Source organism: Chrysemys picta, chromosome 11 (assembly GCF_011386835.1).
Source record: "Chrysemys picta bellii isolate R12L10 chromosome 11, ASM1138683v2, whole genome shotgun sequence".
NCBI classification, from domain to species: domain Eukaryota; kingdom Metazoa; phylum Chordata; order Testudines; family Emydidae; genus Chrysemys; species Chrysemys picta.
Window position 1 is genome coordinate 64,558,496 of NC_088801.1, and position 20,028 is coordinate 64,578,523.

At 42.1% G+C, this 20,028-nt stretch overlaps 1 protein-coding gene across 15 annotated transcripts in view; it reads left to right on the forward strand.

Annotated features, from left to right (window-relative positions):
- UNC80 (unc-80 homolog, NALCN channel complex subunit) overlaps positions 1–20,028 on the forward strand; it is a 175,886-nt gene that overhangs the window by 53,441 nt on the left and 102,417 nt on the right. For 8 of the 15 annotated variants that reach the window (XM_065561073.1, XM_065561060.1, XM_065561071.1 and 5 more), the window contains exons 16-22: positions 1,378–1,526; positions 2,261–2,430; positions 4,266–4,367; positions 4,874–5,088; positions 5,990–6,096; positions 7,587–7,743; positions 14,480–14,652. In XM_065561073.1, coding sequence (XP_065417145.1) covers positions 1,378–1,526; positions 2,261–2,430; positions 4,266–4,367; positions 4,874–5,088; positions 5,990–6,096; positions 7,587–7,743; positions 14,480–14,652 — 1,073 coding nt within the window. The remainder of the gene's footprint in view (positions 1–1,377; positions 1,527–2,260; positions 2,431–4,265; positions 4,368–4,873; positions 5,089–5,989; positions 6,097–7,586; positions 7,744–14,479; positions 14,653–20,028) is intronic. The other 7 variants (XM_065561068.1, XM_065561075.1, XM_065561074.1 and 4 more) reach the window with 3 other exon arrangements.

Sequence of the window (20,028 nt, forward strand, 5' to 3'; positions counted from 1 at the left end):
ACTCCATTAAAGTCACTGGAACTACTTCGAATTACACCAGCTGAGGGTCTGGCCCTATAAATTCTTTTATTTCCAGTACAATTGGAATTAGAGAAGCATACGTGCTCTCTCTTTTAATGCATCCTACCTGTTTGTTTACGGCTTTGTGAAAGAAAATTTTCTCTCAACTATGCCTCAGGCACGAGGTTTTCTGCTTAATAACATGACCAAATGCCAGCTGGAGTGGACTGTGCATTCTGTGTTTAGTCTGAATGGAGATATAATTGAGCATTAAATCTCTCTGCAGAGCCTAAGGTGAGGAAGCAAATAGCTAAACAGATCATGTAAACAAGAATAGGAGCATTCAGATTTATGTGCATACAGTGTAAGTCCATTTCTTTTAAGTTAGGCAAACAGTTCTATGCAGGGCCGCCGAGAGCGGGTTCAAGCCCCGGTGAAAAAAAATTTTCGGGCCCCCAAGCAAGGGCGGACTGGCTAAACAGGGCCGATGAGATTGGGGGGAAGCCGGGGAAGCCGAGCTCCAGGCCCCCTTCTGGACCGCCGGGCACCGGTAATTTGTACTGACTTCTCCCCCTCCGCCCCCCCATCGGCCCTGGTTCTATGTATATATGGTACATTGGTCATTGCATGCATAAGTAGCTAATTGTGGGCATTTGGAATATAGGAATTGCCATATCAAAACACACAAGTAGTTTATCTCCTTGTCTATGATCCCAGTCACTTCAGAGAAAGGTGCAAGAAACATCATAGTGGGCAACTGTGAAATAACCAGCCCACAGGGCAAGTTTCTTCTTAACACCCATCAGCTACACATTGGCTTATCCCTTCAAGGGATAAGCCCTCTCTTGTGAATGTTTTTGCCCTGTCTAAGGAACTGTGGATGTTTTTGTTATCTATATAAATGTTTAATCTTCTGTTTGAATTATTCTGAGATCTTGGCCTCCATAGTACCTTGTGAGAGCAGTTTCATTGGTTAAAAAGAATTTCCTGTCATCAGTTTTAAATTGCTTTTCAATTTAGTTGAGTGCCCCCTTGTTATGTGTTATCTGAGTGGGGAAACAGGGATGCCTGAATTGCCTTTCCTATTCCATTTGTTATTTTGTATCCCTCTGTTTTAGAGAGGCGATAAAGGGAGAGGATAAACAGTTTTGATCATTTCAATCTCTCTTTAAATGGCAGATTTTTCTATCCCTCTTCTTATTTGTGCAACTTGTATATCTGCTGTATTGTTTATGAGGTAGGGTCACAAAAATTGAACATATGATTCTGGGTGATTTACGTCTTTTAATACATTTAAAAAGTAATTATGTATTTAATCTGTAATTTGTTAACACATCTCAGCCAAGCTGTGTGGTTTATTGTGCTTGCATTTTGCAGACAAGGCTGGATTTGGAAATAACTTCACCACAGTGGACAACAAGTCTACGGCCCAAAGTGTGGAAGGTATTATTGTCAGCGCCATGTTCAAGTCACTGATCACTCGCTGCGCTTCCACTACGCATGAACTGCATAGCTCTGAAAACCTGGTGAGGCTTTAGGTGCAGGTTTTACAAGTTGAATTTCCTCTCTCCCTCATAAAGCAGCTGGGCTTGAAAATCAGGGCTCGATTCAATGAGACTTTATTGGCATGGCTAGCCAGACAAGTTTAAGAAAAAGTCATATCCTTCAGGTGTTTGTCAGGGGCAAATCTGACCCAGACAGCATAGGGTCATACACTGTGTTTGGTCTTTGATCCCCTGTGTCTTCAAATGGGGACTCGATTTGTTTAATTGTGAATTTGACATTAATGAAAAGGAAAGACTAGTAGCACTAAACTGGAGCTAGGAATAATGGGCTAGATCCCCAGCTGGGGTAAGTCAGAGTACACCTCTACCTCGCTATAACGCTACCCGATATAACACGGAGTTGGATATAACGCAGTAAAGCAGTGCACTCCGGTGGATCAAAGCAAGTTCAATATAACACGGTTTCATCTATAACACGGTAAGATTTTTTGGCTCCCGAGGACAGCGTTATATCGAGGTAGAGGTGTAGTTCCATTGCCTTCAATGGAGATATGCCGGTTTACATAAGCTGGATGTGACCCAGTTCTGGTAGGTGCTGTGCAAGCTTCCTGAGTACAGTCCTACTAAGGTAACTCAGTCCTGACCTGCGGTACCTCTGTATTTGTCGAGTGCATACAAAAGGAATATTTGTTTCCCTCCCTGCTTGTATGCAAACTGAGTAACACAGCTCTCTCGCTCTCTCCTTTGTTATTCAGGGATTGTACTGTGATATCCGGCAATTGGTCCAATTTATCAAGGAGGCTCATGGGAATGTTTTTAGAAGGGTGGCACTGAGCGCCCTTTTGGACAGTGCTGAAAAGTTAATTCCAGGGAAGAAAACAGACGAAACAACTGAGCAGGATCTGAAACCTCCGGGGAGCAAAAAGTTTGTGTTTGGGAGAGATTTGTGTCTGAATGATTTATAAACTGTTGTATAACTTATTATGCTGAACACTGTAGTAAGAGGGCCTGAAACATAAGGCCTTGTATCAGAGGCCTGGCCTGAGGCCTGAGACCTGGGCTAAAGTAATGGTCAAAATTTTGCTTTATATTAGCAAGTGAAGTTGTGAGCAAGAGGCAGGCCCTGCTCACAGAATTTGGCAAGCATAGGGTTGATATTGTAAAAACACATATTCCTAAGAGGTGCTGGGCACAAAACACTCACTCAAGCACATTCCAGAAGGGAGGTACCAGAACACCCTGATAAACAAATTCCCCAAAGATAACAGGAACATGCTGACCCATCTTAAGGATAAGGTCAGGATGACAACATAATGAATAGAGATGTTTTGATTGAACCTACAAGGTAATGATACAAGGCAATGGGTGACACCCAGTATGTCAGAGGGTGGCACCCTGATAAGTCAGGAGTGATACATAACTTGTTTGTTTTGGTATATAAAGATGTATCTCAGAAGCAATATCTTTGTCTGGCCTAGGGGATAGTAGAAAGTCCCACCACTAACTGAGACGGTCCATTGTCACGAGCATACACATGTTAGTGTACCTGTACCCATTGAGCCGGGGCATTAGCACCGTGCTTCGTCGGCAATAAATTTGACCAAGCGCCTTCGCACCTTAATTAATTTTGTGGTCAGTGGGTGGTTCGCTCGAGATCTACTGTGCCAGCTGTCTGCGCAGAGCTGGGACAGCACACCTGGAGAACACACGCACGCAGCCAAACATCTGACGACAAACACAAATGTAGGAAAGTACAGGGGGTTGTTTGTTTTCAACTTGTTAGCACATGTCTGCTCCTGATGTACAGGACTTGAGTGTGGCAGTGACAGAAGCCACACTTAAAATTTAATAAAGTGTGGCAGCTGTGGAAGTAGCCATGAAAAATGTGGAGCCTAACAGAAATAACTTATACAAAGGAAATAAGATAGCAAAGCAGCAGAAATTCTGGGGGATGGAAGAGTAGAGAAACAGGAGAAAGAAAGAGGAGGGATGGAGGTTGAGTGTGAAGGGATGATTGCAACCCCACCCCCAACATCATGTGGACATGGCTTAGTATTAGCATCAGTACGTTGAGGTGCTGAGAGCTGTTGGTCTGAATGCCTATACTCAGGAGTGGGGAGCATGATACAAAAGAAACCTAGGTTGCTTTATTCCTTTGAAATGCTGTCTTGGGATGCGTTGCATTCAACTGTGAGTCAAAAGAATAAGTATGAATCAAAAAGGGAGTTTCAAACAGAACTAAATGAATTAGTCTCATGTAAACTGGCAGCATCAGATTTGTCGCATGATTTTCTTGGCCTCGGAGACATGCAGACCACACTGGCCAAGATTGCCAGAAGTATGTAGTCAATACTTTCTGATAATCTGCTTTGGCACCTCAGATTGAGCACCTACAAAATGAGGCTCCCAACATTGCTAGTAGCTTTTGAAAATCTTGGCTAGAGCCCTGTGCGTGACTAGCGTAGAGCCCTGCAGCGGAACTGGAATCCCGCAGGTTCCGCAGAACCCACTGCCATAACAGCGGGAGTGGGGTTTTAAAAAAGTCCTGTGTAAGTCTCTAATCTTGGCCTTGGTTTCTTGTCCCAATACATTTTTGATGACGATATGCACATAGGAAGGCCAGTTGCTGTAATGGGGGCACACATTTAAATTTGTTTTTCAGAAGTGCTGGATTCAGTGATCAGCGAACGATGTTGATTATATGAGAAGCAAGATATGCCATCTGTTAACATTATTTGACTGTCTGTATTGTCTGCATAGATCCGAGGTGGGAAGTGTTGTTATTGATAAAGGCCAGGCATCATCTGCCCCTGATGAATGTCGTAGTTACATCTCCAGCCGTCCTCAGCAGACCCCAGAGCAGTAAGTAAATATTAGTCTTGTATTACAGGTTTCTAAGAGTAAAGAACAAAACAAGAACTGAAGAAAGATTTGATCAGTTGGGACACTGGTCTATCAATGTGAGATTTTCAAGAGCCCTGATTTTGCTCACCATATACGGATCTTCGGACTGGGAGGGAGGGAGAGGAGTTGATCAGCGGGGCCAGTGGCCCTGGGCATGACTCACAGACTCCCTGGAGTACCAGATCCACAGACCCTAGTGTGAGAAACGCTGCTTTAGCATAATGACAGAAAAACAGAATGACTTTTTAGACTGTAAACTCTCTAGGGTAAAATTTGTCTTCATTGTGCTATATTGAGAACACTGTCTAGCTTAACAAATTACATCAAGAAAAATAAGTTTAAATTCTTTGAGTAACATATGCCAAGGAACAAAGAGAGGTTAGAAGAGGGGAAACTTGTTCAAATGTACTTAGCATACAAACCACAGTCAGGTATTATTAACCCTGTGTTGTGTTCTCTTGCAGCGAAGAGCAAATGCAAGGGGTGGTTCTGGGACGCAAAGACTTCTGGCGAAAGATGTTCAAGTCGCAGAGTGCAGCAAGTGATACCAGCAGCCAGTCAGAGCAGGACACGTCGGAGTGCACCACTGCTCACTCTGGAACTACCACCGACAGGCGCTCCCGCTCCCGCTCCCGACGGATCTCGCTCCGAAAGAAACTGAAACTCCCCATAGGTAAATGTATGTCCCTTTATATTATATATACATACTGCATGTGCAGATAGAATAGATCTGTTCTGTGTGTGTGTTGGATACTGCATAGCAAAGACACGTAGTGTCTGAGTGCCTTACAATCTTTAATATGTTTATTCTCACAACACCCCTTGTGAGGTAGGGAAGTGCTATTTTCTCCATTTTACAGATGGGGAAGTGAAACAGAGAGAGAGACTAAGTGATTTGCCCAAGGTCACACAGAAAGTCTATGGCAGAGCAGGGACTTTAACCTGGGGTTCCCAAGTCCTAGACTGGAGCCCTCATCACTGGACCATCCTTCCTTTGGCTTGGTCTACACTAAACCCCCAAATCGAACTAAGGTACGCAACTTCAGCTACGTGAATAACGTAGCTGAAGTCGACGTACCTTAGTTCGAACTTACCGCGGTCCAGACCCGGCAGGCAGGCTCCCCCGTCGATTCCGCGTACTCCTCGCGGCGAGCAGGATTACCGGAGTCGACGGGGAGCACTTCTGAGTTCGATTTATCGCGTCCAGACAAGACGCGATAAATCGAACCCAGAAGTTCGATTGCCTGCCGCCGAACCAGCGCGGTAAGTATAGACAAGCCCTAACTCTCTAAGAGAAGCTTTCCAAGCAGACTTCAATAAGAAAGGAAGACTAAATATTATTTATCCTTTCTCACTGACCCGTGTTGATTTTCAACTTTTACAATCCTAAAACTCAGCCTCGCATGTTATGAATTCAACAATGGTCTTTGATGTATGTAGCATGAACACGCCTCGTCCTTCACCCTTTTCTCATGTCACAGTACGACTGTTTCAGCGCTATAGAGAAATATGCCTGTATTGCTGATGTATTCAGCTTGGAGCAATTGCAGAATTGTCCTGACTGGCTTTATCTGCATCAGGGAACTGGCTGAAACGCTCTTCCCTCTCTGGGCTGGCCGACGGGGTGGAAGACCTCCTGGATATCAGCTCTGTAGACCGTCTGTCTTTCATCAGGCAAAGTTCTAAGGTAAATGTGTCATTTCAGATTAGTAGGGAGGATAAAGGGATAGGGTCTGGCTACTTCACAGATCACTTCTAACTCCCAGAGAAAATACTATGATCAGCATGGATATTGCAGCTGATGGGACCCAGGGACAAAACCCTCAGGAGCTGGGGCTTTCGGTAGAGTGCCAACAGTGGTGCAACTCCTCACCTGCAAAGGCTAGGAGGAGTCTGTCTTTCCATATTTGGGAGCATATCTACTCCCCAACATCCAGCATAACATCTTGGCTGGAGGAGGTCTGCAGGAAGGTGCGGATGGGGGATGGGAGAAAGAGAAATCCTTCCCCCAGGCCATGGAATTGTAGCGAAGCTGTTCCAGACAAAAGGCAGGAGTAGTCTCTTTGGTCCTAGCATTCCTCCACTCCAGCCCTCACAGAAGTGAAAGGCCAGAGAGTCTGTTCAGTGGTGGGTCTGTTACCCATGCTCCTCCCTGCCCTCCGTGCTTTCATGCACAGAGATCCAGTGGAGCTACACTTGCACAGCCCTGTGCAGACCTCCCAAATCCTGCTTCTCCCCAAAGTCCAGCATAACCACACCATGGGGGAGGCAGCAGGATTTGTCCCTTGAGCATAGTGTAAGACAGGTCCTCCCTCAAGGAAAGAGGTTGAAAATGGCAGGTGACTTTTTCCCTTCCCTTGAGAGGAGGGAGGAGCAGAGTGGAGATGGTCCATAAGGGGACAGAAATTATTCTCCTTCTGTATTTTTCTAAGCAGCACCAAGTGCTGTAGTATGGGACACACTAGAAATACACTGAAGAGGAGCTTTGGAAGCAGTCGGTCTTTGGAAAGATTAGGGAACAGCTGAAAGACACAGTTTTGTGAGGATGCATGTGATTTGAAAGGCTGAGAGGTAAACAATGAGTGATGAGGTAACAGAATAAGGATGGCAGTAAAATGATGTTATCATAGCAGTGAGCAGGGGGGATATGCGTCTAAGCAACAGAACAGAAAAGGAAGAGTGTAATGACTGGTATCTAGCAGCATCTCAAGACTTCCTTCTGGGGAAGTGAAGAAAACTGGGTTAAATATGCTCCATGTTTCATTCTTGTTATACGCTGTCTAGAGATTTGTCATTGTGCCTTCTTTGGTCTTCCATATGAACAGTGTCACAGGAATGAAGTGTCAGTGTAATTAACATTTCGTTTCTCCTGCTCGTTCTTTTCACTCAGGGTTATCTGGGTCCTCTGAATATACCTAATGTACTTTACTAGTTGGTCATGCTGCTTTTTCCTTACTTGTATCTGTATGAACCCCTGTGAAAGAAGGGGAATGGCTACCTAGCCAAATTACAGAATACTTAATATCCTCACATGGTACATATGGGCACAGTTCCTGTTCTGTTGCTATAGTAATGTACCACAATACTGCCTGTCCTTAAGTGATGCATTGCTATGGCAAAGTTGGTAGAGAAATCATAACACATCAGAACATGAGTCTTGTCTCCTCATTTGTTCAGGTGAAATTCACTAGTGCAGTGAAGCTGTCTGAAGGTGGACCAGGAGGTGGCCTGGAGAATGGGCGAGATGAAGAGGAGAATTTCTTCAAGCGTCTTGGTAAATGGCGCATCTGCCGAAGATACCCATCCAAGCTTCATCACACAGAAGAAAAAGATGGTTAGAAATCAGGGTTTTCTTTTTCTTTCTTTCTTTTACCCCTTCCCCACTCCTTACTTTCTCCATGGTTTTTGTATCCATTCTGTTCTTCTCCAACTTTTCATTCTTTGTAACCATTTTCTTTCTCTTCCTTCTTTCTTTCATTTTGATTAAAAAAAAACTCTAGCAAATGTGGAGAATGTGGAAATAAAAAAAAAACCTAATTTGTCCAAATAAATTAAGCTAATGTAACATTTGGACTTTCAAAAACAAAGTCAAATTAAATCAAATCAGCACACTTGAAAAATTTATATTTACTTCAAAACAAGGATTCAGTCTAAAAGAGGGTGTGTGAATCTTTCAATCCATAATATAATGATGGATGCTCCATCAGTTCTTTTTCCAATTAGTGACCATATGACAGTTTTTTAGAAAAATTCAGCACCGATGAAATGGAAAACCCTGTACAAACCTTGTTTTAATTATCTCTTTTCTTCTGTGTTTGCATGTCTAATGTCTGCATACCATTCGTTAAAGAGAAGCTGTCCCTTTTTCTCAACAAAAGAAATAATTATAATAATATTTGATCGTAATGCCATTTTTTTTAAAAGCAGTGATGTTTGTTTGAAAAGTGCCTTTATTAAGAGGATATTATATTTTCAAGTATCATACAGCAATCCAAACTCAGCTCAGAAACCTGATACTTGTTACCAAGGAGACATTTTTGCATCTTGACATTCTATTATTTTTGTTTTAAAAGAACACATAATTTGATCCTCCCCCCCCCCCCATTGCTTCTGCTGTTTTTATAGTATATTACATTCCCTGACATTACATTGTACATGATCTGACATGACACCATGGCTGTACATGCTCATTTTGCTATCACATGACACAGGCTTGCACAGGAATCACATGGTCGGGGCTAGCAATAGCAGCCAAGTACGAGTGTGCTTCATACAGAAAGTGATACGGCCTGATTTTTGATCTCACTAACACCACTGAAGCGCCCCTGATTTACAGGGGGCTACCACGCTCCTAATTTACACCAGTGTAAATAAAATCAGAATCAGGCCCATAGTCTTGTCATCAAAGATGCCACACTTGATATGAATAATATCTATGCATCTCCACTGAAAAGATAAGTTGTTAAGAAAGTATCGATGTTCAGACAGACCACATTCTAAGGATGATACACAGCTTCAGTCCATGGGCAAGAACTTCAGCTGATGTAAACTGATGTAGCTCCTTTGAGCTGGCTGATTCAGATCATGCGAGGGCACAGTTCCCAGTTACACCAATGGGTGTCACACACCCAGCAGAAGAGGTGTAACTAGCCTGTTTTTACATACATTTCAAAATGTGGGCTGTCAGCGGTAGAGTAGAGTCCCTTTTGATCAACTGTTTCTAGTACATGTTGATTGATTTCTCGTACAACATGACTTTTATCAACATACCACATGCCTCAGTATTGTCGTGGCTTTTCTTTTCAGAACTGATAGATGCACTCTCATATGAATTATCAGATCATAATATGCATGGCATGTTCCCATGGAGTATGGGGGTGTATAAATGGGATTGTTTTTTGTAGTGCATGTGCAGTTACACTCTAGGCCAGACACAGGCCACTGCTGCAGCTGCCCTGCACCAGTTCTCCAGTACACAAAAGCTTCAGTGCCAGCCCCATCTGCAATCTCAGCATTGTACCCTCATGGGAAATATTCTGGCACGCTCAGGCTGGTGTGGTTGCTTCTCTGTCACCCTCACCTTGGCCCCCAGGGTTGGGGGCATGACCAAAGAAGAGAGCCTGGATGAAAAACTGCTTCATTTAGCTCATCTCTGGCTGCCATAATGGCACAACATGGAGCAGCCCTGAGACTACACTAAATTGTACTTTGGGACTGACCCAGCACCCACAGCCCTAGGATTGGGAGGGGGCATGTAAAGGTGGCTCACAGCTATCTTTGCACCCACTCTCCACAAACTGCACTGTCACTAAAAAAGTCATCCCTGTGGAATCTGGCCCTAAGAGCCTCAGGAACAGTCCTTTGCCCAAAGCTCAGATGCAGCTGTACCCATCTGCAAAATAACGTACCACCCTTCGCTTACATTTCACTAGCATCTTTTTGTCTTGTTTGCTTTTATCTATACTTGCAGCTTTTCAACACCTACCTCTTCCCAGCTATTAACCTCAGATAGGCATGTCTGAGCAAAATCTGGCCAAAAAATGTCCAGGAAGAGGCTAAGCCAGCATGATGTTCTCCACATTTATCATAAAATGCAAAGAGCCTTTCTTTATTCTCAGCTTGGAGTGACAGCCAGAGAGCTCCTGTTGTTACTCTTTGGCGCTATTAATTTGATATTGCAAAGTAAGGGCATAAGGCTAGGAGCTAGAGATATGAATGCAATGAGCTATTCAACATCTAATGCTTTTCACAAATATCCAGACTGGAAATCTAAGCCTGATCTTGCACATCCAAAATTCCCATTGAATTTAAGTCTCCGTAACTACTTTTATTTTGAAAAATCAGGACATCTCTTTCACCTGCCCAAGAGCAAAGTATGTTAATATTTATTTGTCTGTATGTAAGTAGAATTAAGTAGGCCATGCCTGGCTTTTAAACACAATGTCTACATTAGAAATTCATAATAACTGAGGGGGCATGAGAGTTAAGAAAAGGTCCTTATGAAAAAAACCCAAACAGATAAATCAACCAGTAATATTCATGAGTGTAGTTCGTCACCTGTGAGTTTCTGAAAATCAAGGGAGCTTAAAGACTTTTTTGTAAATCTCTAGTTTGAAAGGTAAATTGTGAAAGTCAAGGGAGCATGTAATCATATCAGAAAGGAATTTTTATACACAATGAGATGTAGCTCAGCAAAATTTTTACATACAATACACCTTTGTGTGTGTGTGTGTACGTATATATATAATTTTTACATATATGTGTGTGTGTTATATACAATTACCCCAGTCTTGCAAGTTACTCTGTGTGGGCAGACCTCCTGCAACCATATGCAATAACTTACAGCATCAAGGCCTGCGTGAGTGTACATAATGTGTGTGTATACACACATATAATAATACTGTATAGTGCACACACACCTTATAGTATATTTTGTGCTTCAGATGTCAATTTCTGAATTCGTGATTTCATTTGAACATGAGGTTGAATTATCATGACATTTGTCAGGTCTGAGTTAATCATATTCTGTGCAAAGCCTTCTGGGGCATGAGTGTTAATAAACATCAAAAAAGTAATAGAAAGATCAAAATATATACAGGGATGAAAAATTTCCTTTGCATTCATAATTTCCATTGAGATTAATGGGAGTTATATTTTTAAGAGGGGAGAACAAAAGGCTTGTTAGACTGGATAGGTGCTATTAAATCATGAAGAACCTGATGGCTGGATGGACCTGGGACAGTGTTTTTTGTCAATGTTGCTCTCCTTTCTCCTTTTCAGCATTCTTGATGCTGTGCTGTGACATCATTCTGCTCACGCTTTCTCCATGTAGTGCTTCCTTCTGCCTTTGTTTTAAAAATATGACATCTGAGTAAAACCAGGACAGAAAAACAAACATGCATTACAGTGAACAGAAACAAAAAACCTATTAAACCTGGAGTCATTTTGTCAAGTTGTTTACGAGCTGCTGCTTTCATCATCATTTGTCATCTAAGTCATTGAGAGTTCTGTGTATTTCAAATATATGTATGCATTATACAGTTCATCATTTATTTAAAAGGGCTTTTACCTATAATCAGAATACAGCTAAACAGGCAAGCAGCAATTCAAAAAGGATGTTAATAAATTGGAGAGGGCTCAGAGAAGAGCCATGAGAATGATTAAAGGATTAGAAAACATGTGTTATAATGACAGATTCAAGGAGCTCTATCTATTTAGTTTAACAAAGAGAAGGTTAAGGGGTGACTTGATTACAGTCTATAAGTACCTACATAGGGAACAAATATTTAATAATGGACTCTTCAGTCTAACAGAGAAAGTATAAAATAATCCAATGACTGGAAGTTGAAGCTAAACAAATTCAGACTGGAAATAAGATGTACATTTTTAATGGTGAGAGTAATTAACTATTGAAACAACTTATCAAGTGTTGTGGTAGGTTCTCCATCACTGACCATTTTTTAAATTAAAATTGGATGTTTTTCTAAAATATGCTCTAGGAATTATTTTGGGAAAGTTCTATGGTCTGTGTTACACAAGAGGTCACACTAGATGATCACAGTGATCCCTTCTAGCCTTAGAGTCTGTGAATATATTTTATATTCAATGCATTTTTCATTGAGTTACTTTGATTTACACTAGCTGAGGATCTGGCTCAGTTAATGGAAATCATTGTCTATCCTAATGAGAGAGCTTCATCTGTTTAGGGAGTTCTATATTTTTCATTCCCATTTGCTGGATGTAGGCAAGATCTCTTCTCTGTGCAGGCCTGGTGGGTGCTATGCACATTAATTTTTTTTTTTTGCTCTATGTTGTATAAATTGAAGAATATTGTAAACTTTGCATTGATATTGTGATACCGTGGCCATTAATTGTATCAGCCGAAATATACCAGGCAGTTAGGAAACAAAGGCATCGGAAGAATAGGCAGTAATGTCCATTCAACTAACACGAGTGTCCTTGCTCCTTTTCTTTTTTCATTTGGATGAAATCTGTCCCGGGATAAAAATGTTTTGCTGTTGGACACTACGTAGCTTAGCTGGATATAGGACAGCCATGTACTTTCATTCTTACAAGAAGATTTTTTAAACTTAATTCATCTTTGTTTGCATGATTAGACTTAATCGTTTGGAAAAGATTTTCCATCTATCTATTCTGGGGTTGTCATTGTACTATATAAGTGCTTCCCAGGTAAATCTTCATGGTAAGGTCCCTTAGTGGACTTGGAGTTTTCTGCTTTTCTCCTCTCCCTAGGTAAAGAATGTCCTTCAAAGGTGGTGCCCTGCCTTTGTCTGTTACATCCATGTTAGAAACAACTAGAGTCCCCAGCCCAAAGTTCTAAGTTGCTTTATTATTGAGCATTCTGTAAGATTCCTCAGTGCTTATGCCCGTAAACCAAGGAAGTTGGGATAGTTTTGTGGACAAAGCAGGAAAGCCCATGATCTGGAGATTCTTGACTTTGGCTTGATTCTGCATATGCTTCCGCAGAGGGAGGTGGAGAGTTTATACTTTTGATTGTGATGAATGGTAATCATCTTAGACTTGAAACTACTTTTCAGATTTATCCTCTGAGTCCCGTCTAGTCCTCCATCAGCTCTACTGAGATACTCAGGTTTTCTAGCTTTGTTTCCTTAGAGGTGATAGAAGGGTTTGTATCATTTATTATGTAGATCTTCTGTCAAAGCTTTCAGAAGAGCTTTCCTTTGAGAAGGCAAAAATGGCAGCTGAGCCATGTGCAATGTTGAGGTCATGTGGGTGAAGAAATCCAATTGATCTCCCTTGTTTTTGCCTTTGGGAGGGTGTCCGGCTGAAATGAAAGCTCTTGGATACTCCCCAGCTGTGCTTTAGTTAGAATATTTTTAATTTCATTGTGTTTTCCCAACTAATTAATATTTATTTCATGTACCTTCCACAAGCCACACCAACTCTGTCACTTGTTAGGCTCTGCCTACCAGGGCCGGCTCCAGGGTTTTGGCCACCCCAAGCAGCCAAAACAAAACAAACAAACAAACAAAAAAGCCGCAATCGCGATCTGCGGCGGCAATTCGGCGGGAGGTCCTTCGCTCCCAGGCAGAGTGAGGGACCGTCTGCCGAATTGCTGCCGAATACCTGGACATGCCGCCCCCTCTCCAGAGCGGCTGCCCGAAGCATCTGCTTGAGAAGCTGGTGCCTGGAGCCGGCCCTGCTGCCTACATACTTACCTTCCTCGGGGGAACCTTGGTTCCAGTCTGCAATGTGACTAGCTGACATGTCCCATGCAAGTAACATGTTATTGTATTCAAAGGAGGCTTTATGAGCGTCATTTTCAAAAGTGATTAGTCATTCTGGGTGCCTCCATTTTTAGGTGCACTGCATATGAGACATCTTAAAGGATTTACAGGAGGTGAGTGCTGAGCACTTTCTGAAAATCAGGCCTTGACATAAGGTGTTTCAAGGTGGGCTCCCCAAAATAACTATTCACTTCTGAAGATTTAGGCCTACATAAGTAACAGCTGATCCTTGCCTTGGCCTTTTGGAAGAATTATTACTCACGTGTCCTGCTCAAAATATAATATAACATTTGTTAAATTAATAGGTAAGGATAAATGCATATTCTTCCTTAGGGAGAAGGAAGATGATAAGCTAAGATAGAGACCAATAAATGAAAATAATCTAAATAGACTGACCAGGAAGTGCGGAGAGGGAGAGAGCCTGAGAGCCCAAACAGGCAGAAGACTCGATACTGTATTTACATATTTGAAAAAAGGCCACGGACCAACCATATTCTGATCTAATTTACACTGGAGTAAATCTAGAGCACCTCCATCCAAGTCCAGGGAACCACTGTGGATTTACACCAGCAAAGCCATGTTCAGAATCAGGCTCACAGTTTTCAGTCACTTGTTGTGATGGAAATTGTCACAAGTTGTATCAAATTGTGGGGAGGGAAGGGAACTGGGTCAGGATCATGCACACCAGTATTCCTGTACAACTCGTTTTTTTATCTGTGAGGTATTGTGTGTCCCTTCTCTTCCCTGCTTCTCATCCCCGCCCCCTACCCTGGACCCCCTTTGTACTCTCTACCTCCTCAGGTTGCCACAGTTTTGATGATCACTTGGCCTCCAACCAGGAAGGTGGGAAATCCAAGAACGTAGTGAACCTGGGAGCAATCAGACAAGGCATGAAACGCTTTCAGTTTCTCTTAAACTGCTGTGAGCCAGGCACGATCCCCGATGCCTCCATCCTGGCAGCTGCCCTCGATCTTGTAAGTCATTGCGCAAGCATTCATTAACATAGTTCTTACCTGCTGAGCAATAATGTACAAACTGGAGTGTATTGAGATGCTACTGTCAATTAATTAATGTCTAAAGCGCTATATAAATATGAAGTGTTGTTAATATTAGCTGAAGTTTTAATGTGTGTGACTGTATAAAGATGCACAGAAAATGGGTCTCCATTATTATACTAATTCTCTTAATAAGATTATTGCTAACATGAAGTTTTTATATTCATGCTGCAAATTGCACAAACAGTCAGAAGCTGTCCCTTTGCAAACTTCTTATAACAATACCAAGATACAGGATATAGAGTAAAGGACAGGTGACTGCCAGATGTGGGGCTGTAATTCCACTGAGGGTTTCTGGTGGTCTCATAAGTAAAGTGAAGCATGGCTGTTAGTCACCAGAGACACTCAATGGAAAAAACGCCAAGGCTCAATATTTGACTGTTTTTAATGAATATACTAATAACTCATGGATCCAAGTCCCAGACAATCCAAGTCCACTGTTCCATCCTTGCTCCTGCTTGTACTGTCATCTCCTCCACTCCTTCCCTCCGTTGCTGTCCTTGTCCCCTTTCTTACCTTTGTGCTGCTCTCTCTTTTCCCACCCCAGTCTCTGAGGACATCTACAGCTGCTGACTTCCCACACCCTTCTTTTCTTTGTGACTGTTGCTGGATCTGTGTTCATTTGCAGCCTTAGCACCCTCCTCTTCACTACTCTCTAGATTTGCTCAGTGGCTTGTACACCCAGGCTAGCTTTCTGTCCCAGCAGTGTTGGTTGGGTAAATCTCATAATTCATGAGTTGGATATCACACCTGTGAATCACAACACACTTTTTTTTTATATAGGTTGTATTGTTTTTAACACTGTAAACCACAGCCTGCCACCCGCTATGCTGCAGGTTCAAATCCAACCTAGACCAGTACTGGCCAAAAGTTGCTGTTGCCATCTGATGGCTATTCAGTTTTCTGCATGCAATTAGGGAGGTGGGTCTCAGTCCATTTCCCAGTTGACAGGTGTGTGCTTCACTAAAGCCCCCATCATGGCTGGCACTAATTGGCACCTGGGCTGGCTGCAGTGCCAGCAGAGTAGGGAATGCTGAATCATCCAGGAGGTTGAACTACCTTTTCGCCCTCAGTCATGGGGTCCATGCCAGTCAGGATTGAGGCAGGCTTGCAGGGCTGGATGGGAAGGCACTCACTCCAAATGCCTGTGCTATGGCAAGAGGACTTCTTTCTCCAAGACTGTCAAGCTTCTACCCATCACAAGCACTAAATTAACAAACAAAAAATGTAAGAAAAAAACGTTCACTGCAGCCTCATAGACGCTGCACTGTGCCACTTTAAGACCTTTCTTGAAATCTGTATGGCATGTACTGTAACAAATTATACCGCCTCCGAGAGCTGTGTAAGAGAGAAACATGCAATGGGGTATCAATCTGGCAAGTGACAATGTCCTTCCTTATTGTTAAGATGTGTGGGGGGAGGGATAGCTCAGTGGTTTGAGCATTGGTCTGCTAAACCCAGCGTTGTGAGTTTAATCCTTAAGGGGGTCATTTAGGGATCTGGGATGCAAAAAAAAAATAGTTGGGGGATCACTCCTGTGTTGAGCAGGGGGTTAGACTAGATAACCTCCTGAGGTCCCTTCCAACCCTGATATTCTATGTGTCCTATGTTTAAACCACAGGACCACTCTCTGCATTCTTACTTATTACGATAACTGCAAATGTACCAACAGGACAGTGATGTGTTTATACTACATATGACCTGGGGAATGCTAGGAGCTGGCTTTCAAAGCTGAATTTCACTCTCCATCCTTCCCCATTAGATAGGTAAAAGCCTTTGGTTCAAATCTGGAATGGGGTTGCCTGACAAAAAAGAATGATAAATTCTCTGGGCTGGAATCTGACCTCAGTTGCAGTGCTTGTAAATCCAGAGTGTGACTGAGATTACAATTAGTTAAAAATAGTATTGATTTTACTGTAATCTCCACAAAAGGGTATGCTATATTTAGTATATTTTGTATTGCGTAATCACATACTATTTTTCCCACAAAAGCCCTGCCTTATTCATTGCCCAGGATGGACCTACTCTGAAGATGAATCAGATTTGTGTAGTGAAGGAGACTGTTGCCTGTAGGTCCCCTGCTGGATTTGTTGCAGAAGTTGGCAGGTGTCTAGTGAATGAGGCAGGGGATTGCAGGAAGAAAAAGGTTGGTCTTGTGAGTAAGACAATTGAATGTCACACAGGAGAATTGGATTTTATCCCTGCCTCAGCCACAAAGTTCCTATGTGATGCTGGGCAAGTCACTTAAACTTTTCACATGTGGTCACTAGTTATATGTTCCCCATTTTCTGGGTGCCTAACTTGAGATCCTGGATCCTGATTATCAGAAGTGCTGAGCCCTCACCGCTGCGACTGAAGTCAGTGGGAGCTCTGCTTTGCACATATAAAGTGCTATATAATGCTAAGTGATCTGGAGAATCAGGCCCTGGGCATCTCAAATTGGGCACCCAAAATTATTGAATACTTTTGACCTTAATCTCTTTATGCCTCAGACCCCCATCAGTAAAATGGGGGATCATACCATCCTTTCCCTTCACACGGGTGATGTGAAAATAAATTAATGCATGTCTGTGAAGGATTCAGTTAGTGTAGCAATAAGCACTACAGAAAAGCCCATGAGGAAATTAATAATTGCATTTTCTGAGCAGCGTTTGAATAGAGTTCAATAAATAAGGCCTTGGAGCCATGCACTGAACAATGAGAAAGGAAAACATTGAATAGCTGCTCATTAAGTGAGCACCGTCCATTCTGTGCACTGAATGAGACAGGTGGCCTGTGGAAAAAATGCTATGTGATCATATAATTACAGACTGTATCAGAATGCATGTGCACAAGGGGGCTGAATTAAGGTTGCCTAGGCAACCTTAATTCTGGCATTTTCTAACTTTTGAATGCTTGACTTTGCAACCTTAATAATGTTCTTTTTGCATAGTTTGTGTGTGTGAGATACATATGTAGAAAGAGACATTCAGCAGCTGCTAAGCAACTACAACTCTCCCTGATTTAAGCAGAAGCTCAGCAACTCTCAGGATTTGTTCAATAATTTCAAATGAAAAGAAAACAGACAAACACTTGGAATGAAAACTGTGTTTTTCAGCAAATTTAATCGTTCAGAAATAAGACAATACAACACAGCTTTTCAATCTAGGTCTTGAGTATTTGATTGGAGCACAGAACTTTTGTTATTTCTCCTTCTGTGTTGGACATCTGGAAAAGGTCTGAGGATTGGTTTTAAAAATGAAGATGTTAAACTGTAGTTCACAAGCCCAGAAAGATCAAATTTCCTGGTCATAAGGACTGGCAATGAAGGGAATCTGAGGAAAAGGCAGCTCTGAATAATTTCCAGTGCTGCCCTTAATTTAGCAGCTACTGATCCTCTTGTTTCAGAAGCTACATTGCACCTAGGATCCTGATAGCACTACTGAGCTGATGGCCAAAAATAAAGTACCCCCTAAATCGATCAAAGAGCTCTATTAAAGGGTTCCAACGTGAGCCAACAGATTGTTCATGACAGGGTGTCTCTGCAGGAAGGTGGGAGGGATATGAGAACTAAAAGTGATGGGAATCCTTAGGGTTATCACTGAGAACTGTGTATGGCTATGAAGTCATTATTAGTACAAGAACGTTGAACTAATAAGGGATTTACAGTGAGTTCATTCTTTCCAGCGTCTTACTAGCTAGTTGGGAGTCTGGGAATGGGAGGCAGAGGAGAAAAAATATTAAAGCTTCCTGAGGTATTTTCTTTTCTTTGTTTTCTAGACGTTCCTGTTGTGTCTGTCTTTTCTGTAGTCTCAAAGAGGATGGCTACTTTTGGCACAGAGCACAGAGTTATATTTATGATCTGGTCACTGAGCTTGAAGTCCTTGTAACCCAGCAGATGGGAGCCAGATATGCACAGTATGGGCTGGGATGAATAACTTGCCCCATTTTTGGGAAATTGGGGCAGGGATCTAGTGCTACAGAGAGAAAATTCACAACACATGTCAAAATCAATATTGTTTTCACTACACCCTCTTTTATTTTCCCTTCAGATTTATATCTGCCCTAGCTTTTTCTTATGACACTAGCAATGGCAGTCAGTCAATCCTGGGTTATTGCATTGGGCTCTCTCTACTAACATTTGGGCAGATCGTTTCTGATCTGTGTAGCCTGCCATAAGCAGATGTTTATCTTTTGGGAAGCTGTGGGTATGAGTTGTGTCCAGTTTGACTCAAACATGTCTCCAAGACCAAGGCTTCTAAATTGTTGTTTAATCTGCAAGAATGGAGTAGTCCTTACTGTATTCCATTTGCTTTGTATCAATTCTACAGAGTCAGTGACATGTTTTAGCTTTAAGATGTCATATTCACTGTACATTTGAAAAGCTGTCAATATGTTATTCTACTGAATTGGCCATAGGCAAATTACACTATTATGAAAAAATGCTTTCAACTTCTTTAAAGCAAAGAAAAACACAGTTTAATACAAAGTGTATTTTTAAACCGATGTTTCCAAGCTTTTCAAACATTTGTGTGATTTAGATTTGATGCAAATTAAAAGCTCCTTATTTTAAATGATTTCCCCTAGCCATGTTGCTATGACAACTGTTAAAAATTAGGGGCAATCGGCTCCAATTTCAGTCTAGTTCAACCTTCATCAGCATGTTTTTCATGCAGACTTTCACAAGTAATTCCATTCTTAAAGTGATCAAAGGATCTTTGATTAGCACAGATAGTTTAAACATATTTGCCACTGCAACTTAGAGAAATTAGAGCAGTGGAACAAGAGCCATAGGTATTAAAAGGTAGTGATTTATTATATACATTGCACCACAGGCTGCCTTGAAGACTAGAAGCTACTTAGTAATGTATTATCCAAGAAGTGACATCCATCCCGGTTTTGTAAAGCTGGGTGGTAATGGGTTACCAAGTGTTTTATGAGAATTAATAATTGGTTACAGGCCATTTTAAATCTTTGTCTCCAGCTGAAATTCAGTCTGGGCTGGTAGTAAATTAAATCTGTTACCTACTGAAGATAATTTCGAGGTCTAAGTGGAATGGGTTTGGTATGCCACTCTAGTCTCTTGTGGATGCATTCCCACATCAGAAGACTAGGATCAAAGGTGTGTTGTTAGAATGTGCTGGCTAAAATATTCTAATGAGCATGTTTGAAAAGTCTAGTGTAGAGAGGGGCCCCTGCCTTTAACATGTGCTAAACTGATCGAGTTAAGGCCTAGGGCAGGGGTAGGCAACCTATGGCATGCATGCCGAAGGCGGCATGTGAGCTGATTTTCAGTGGCACTCACGCTGCCTGGGT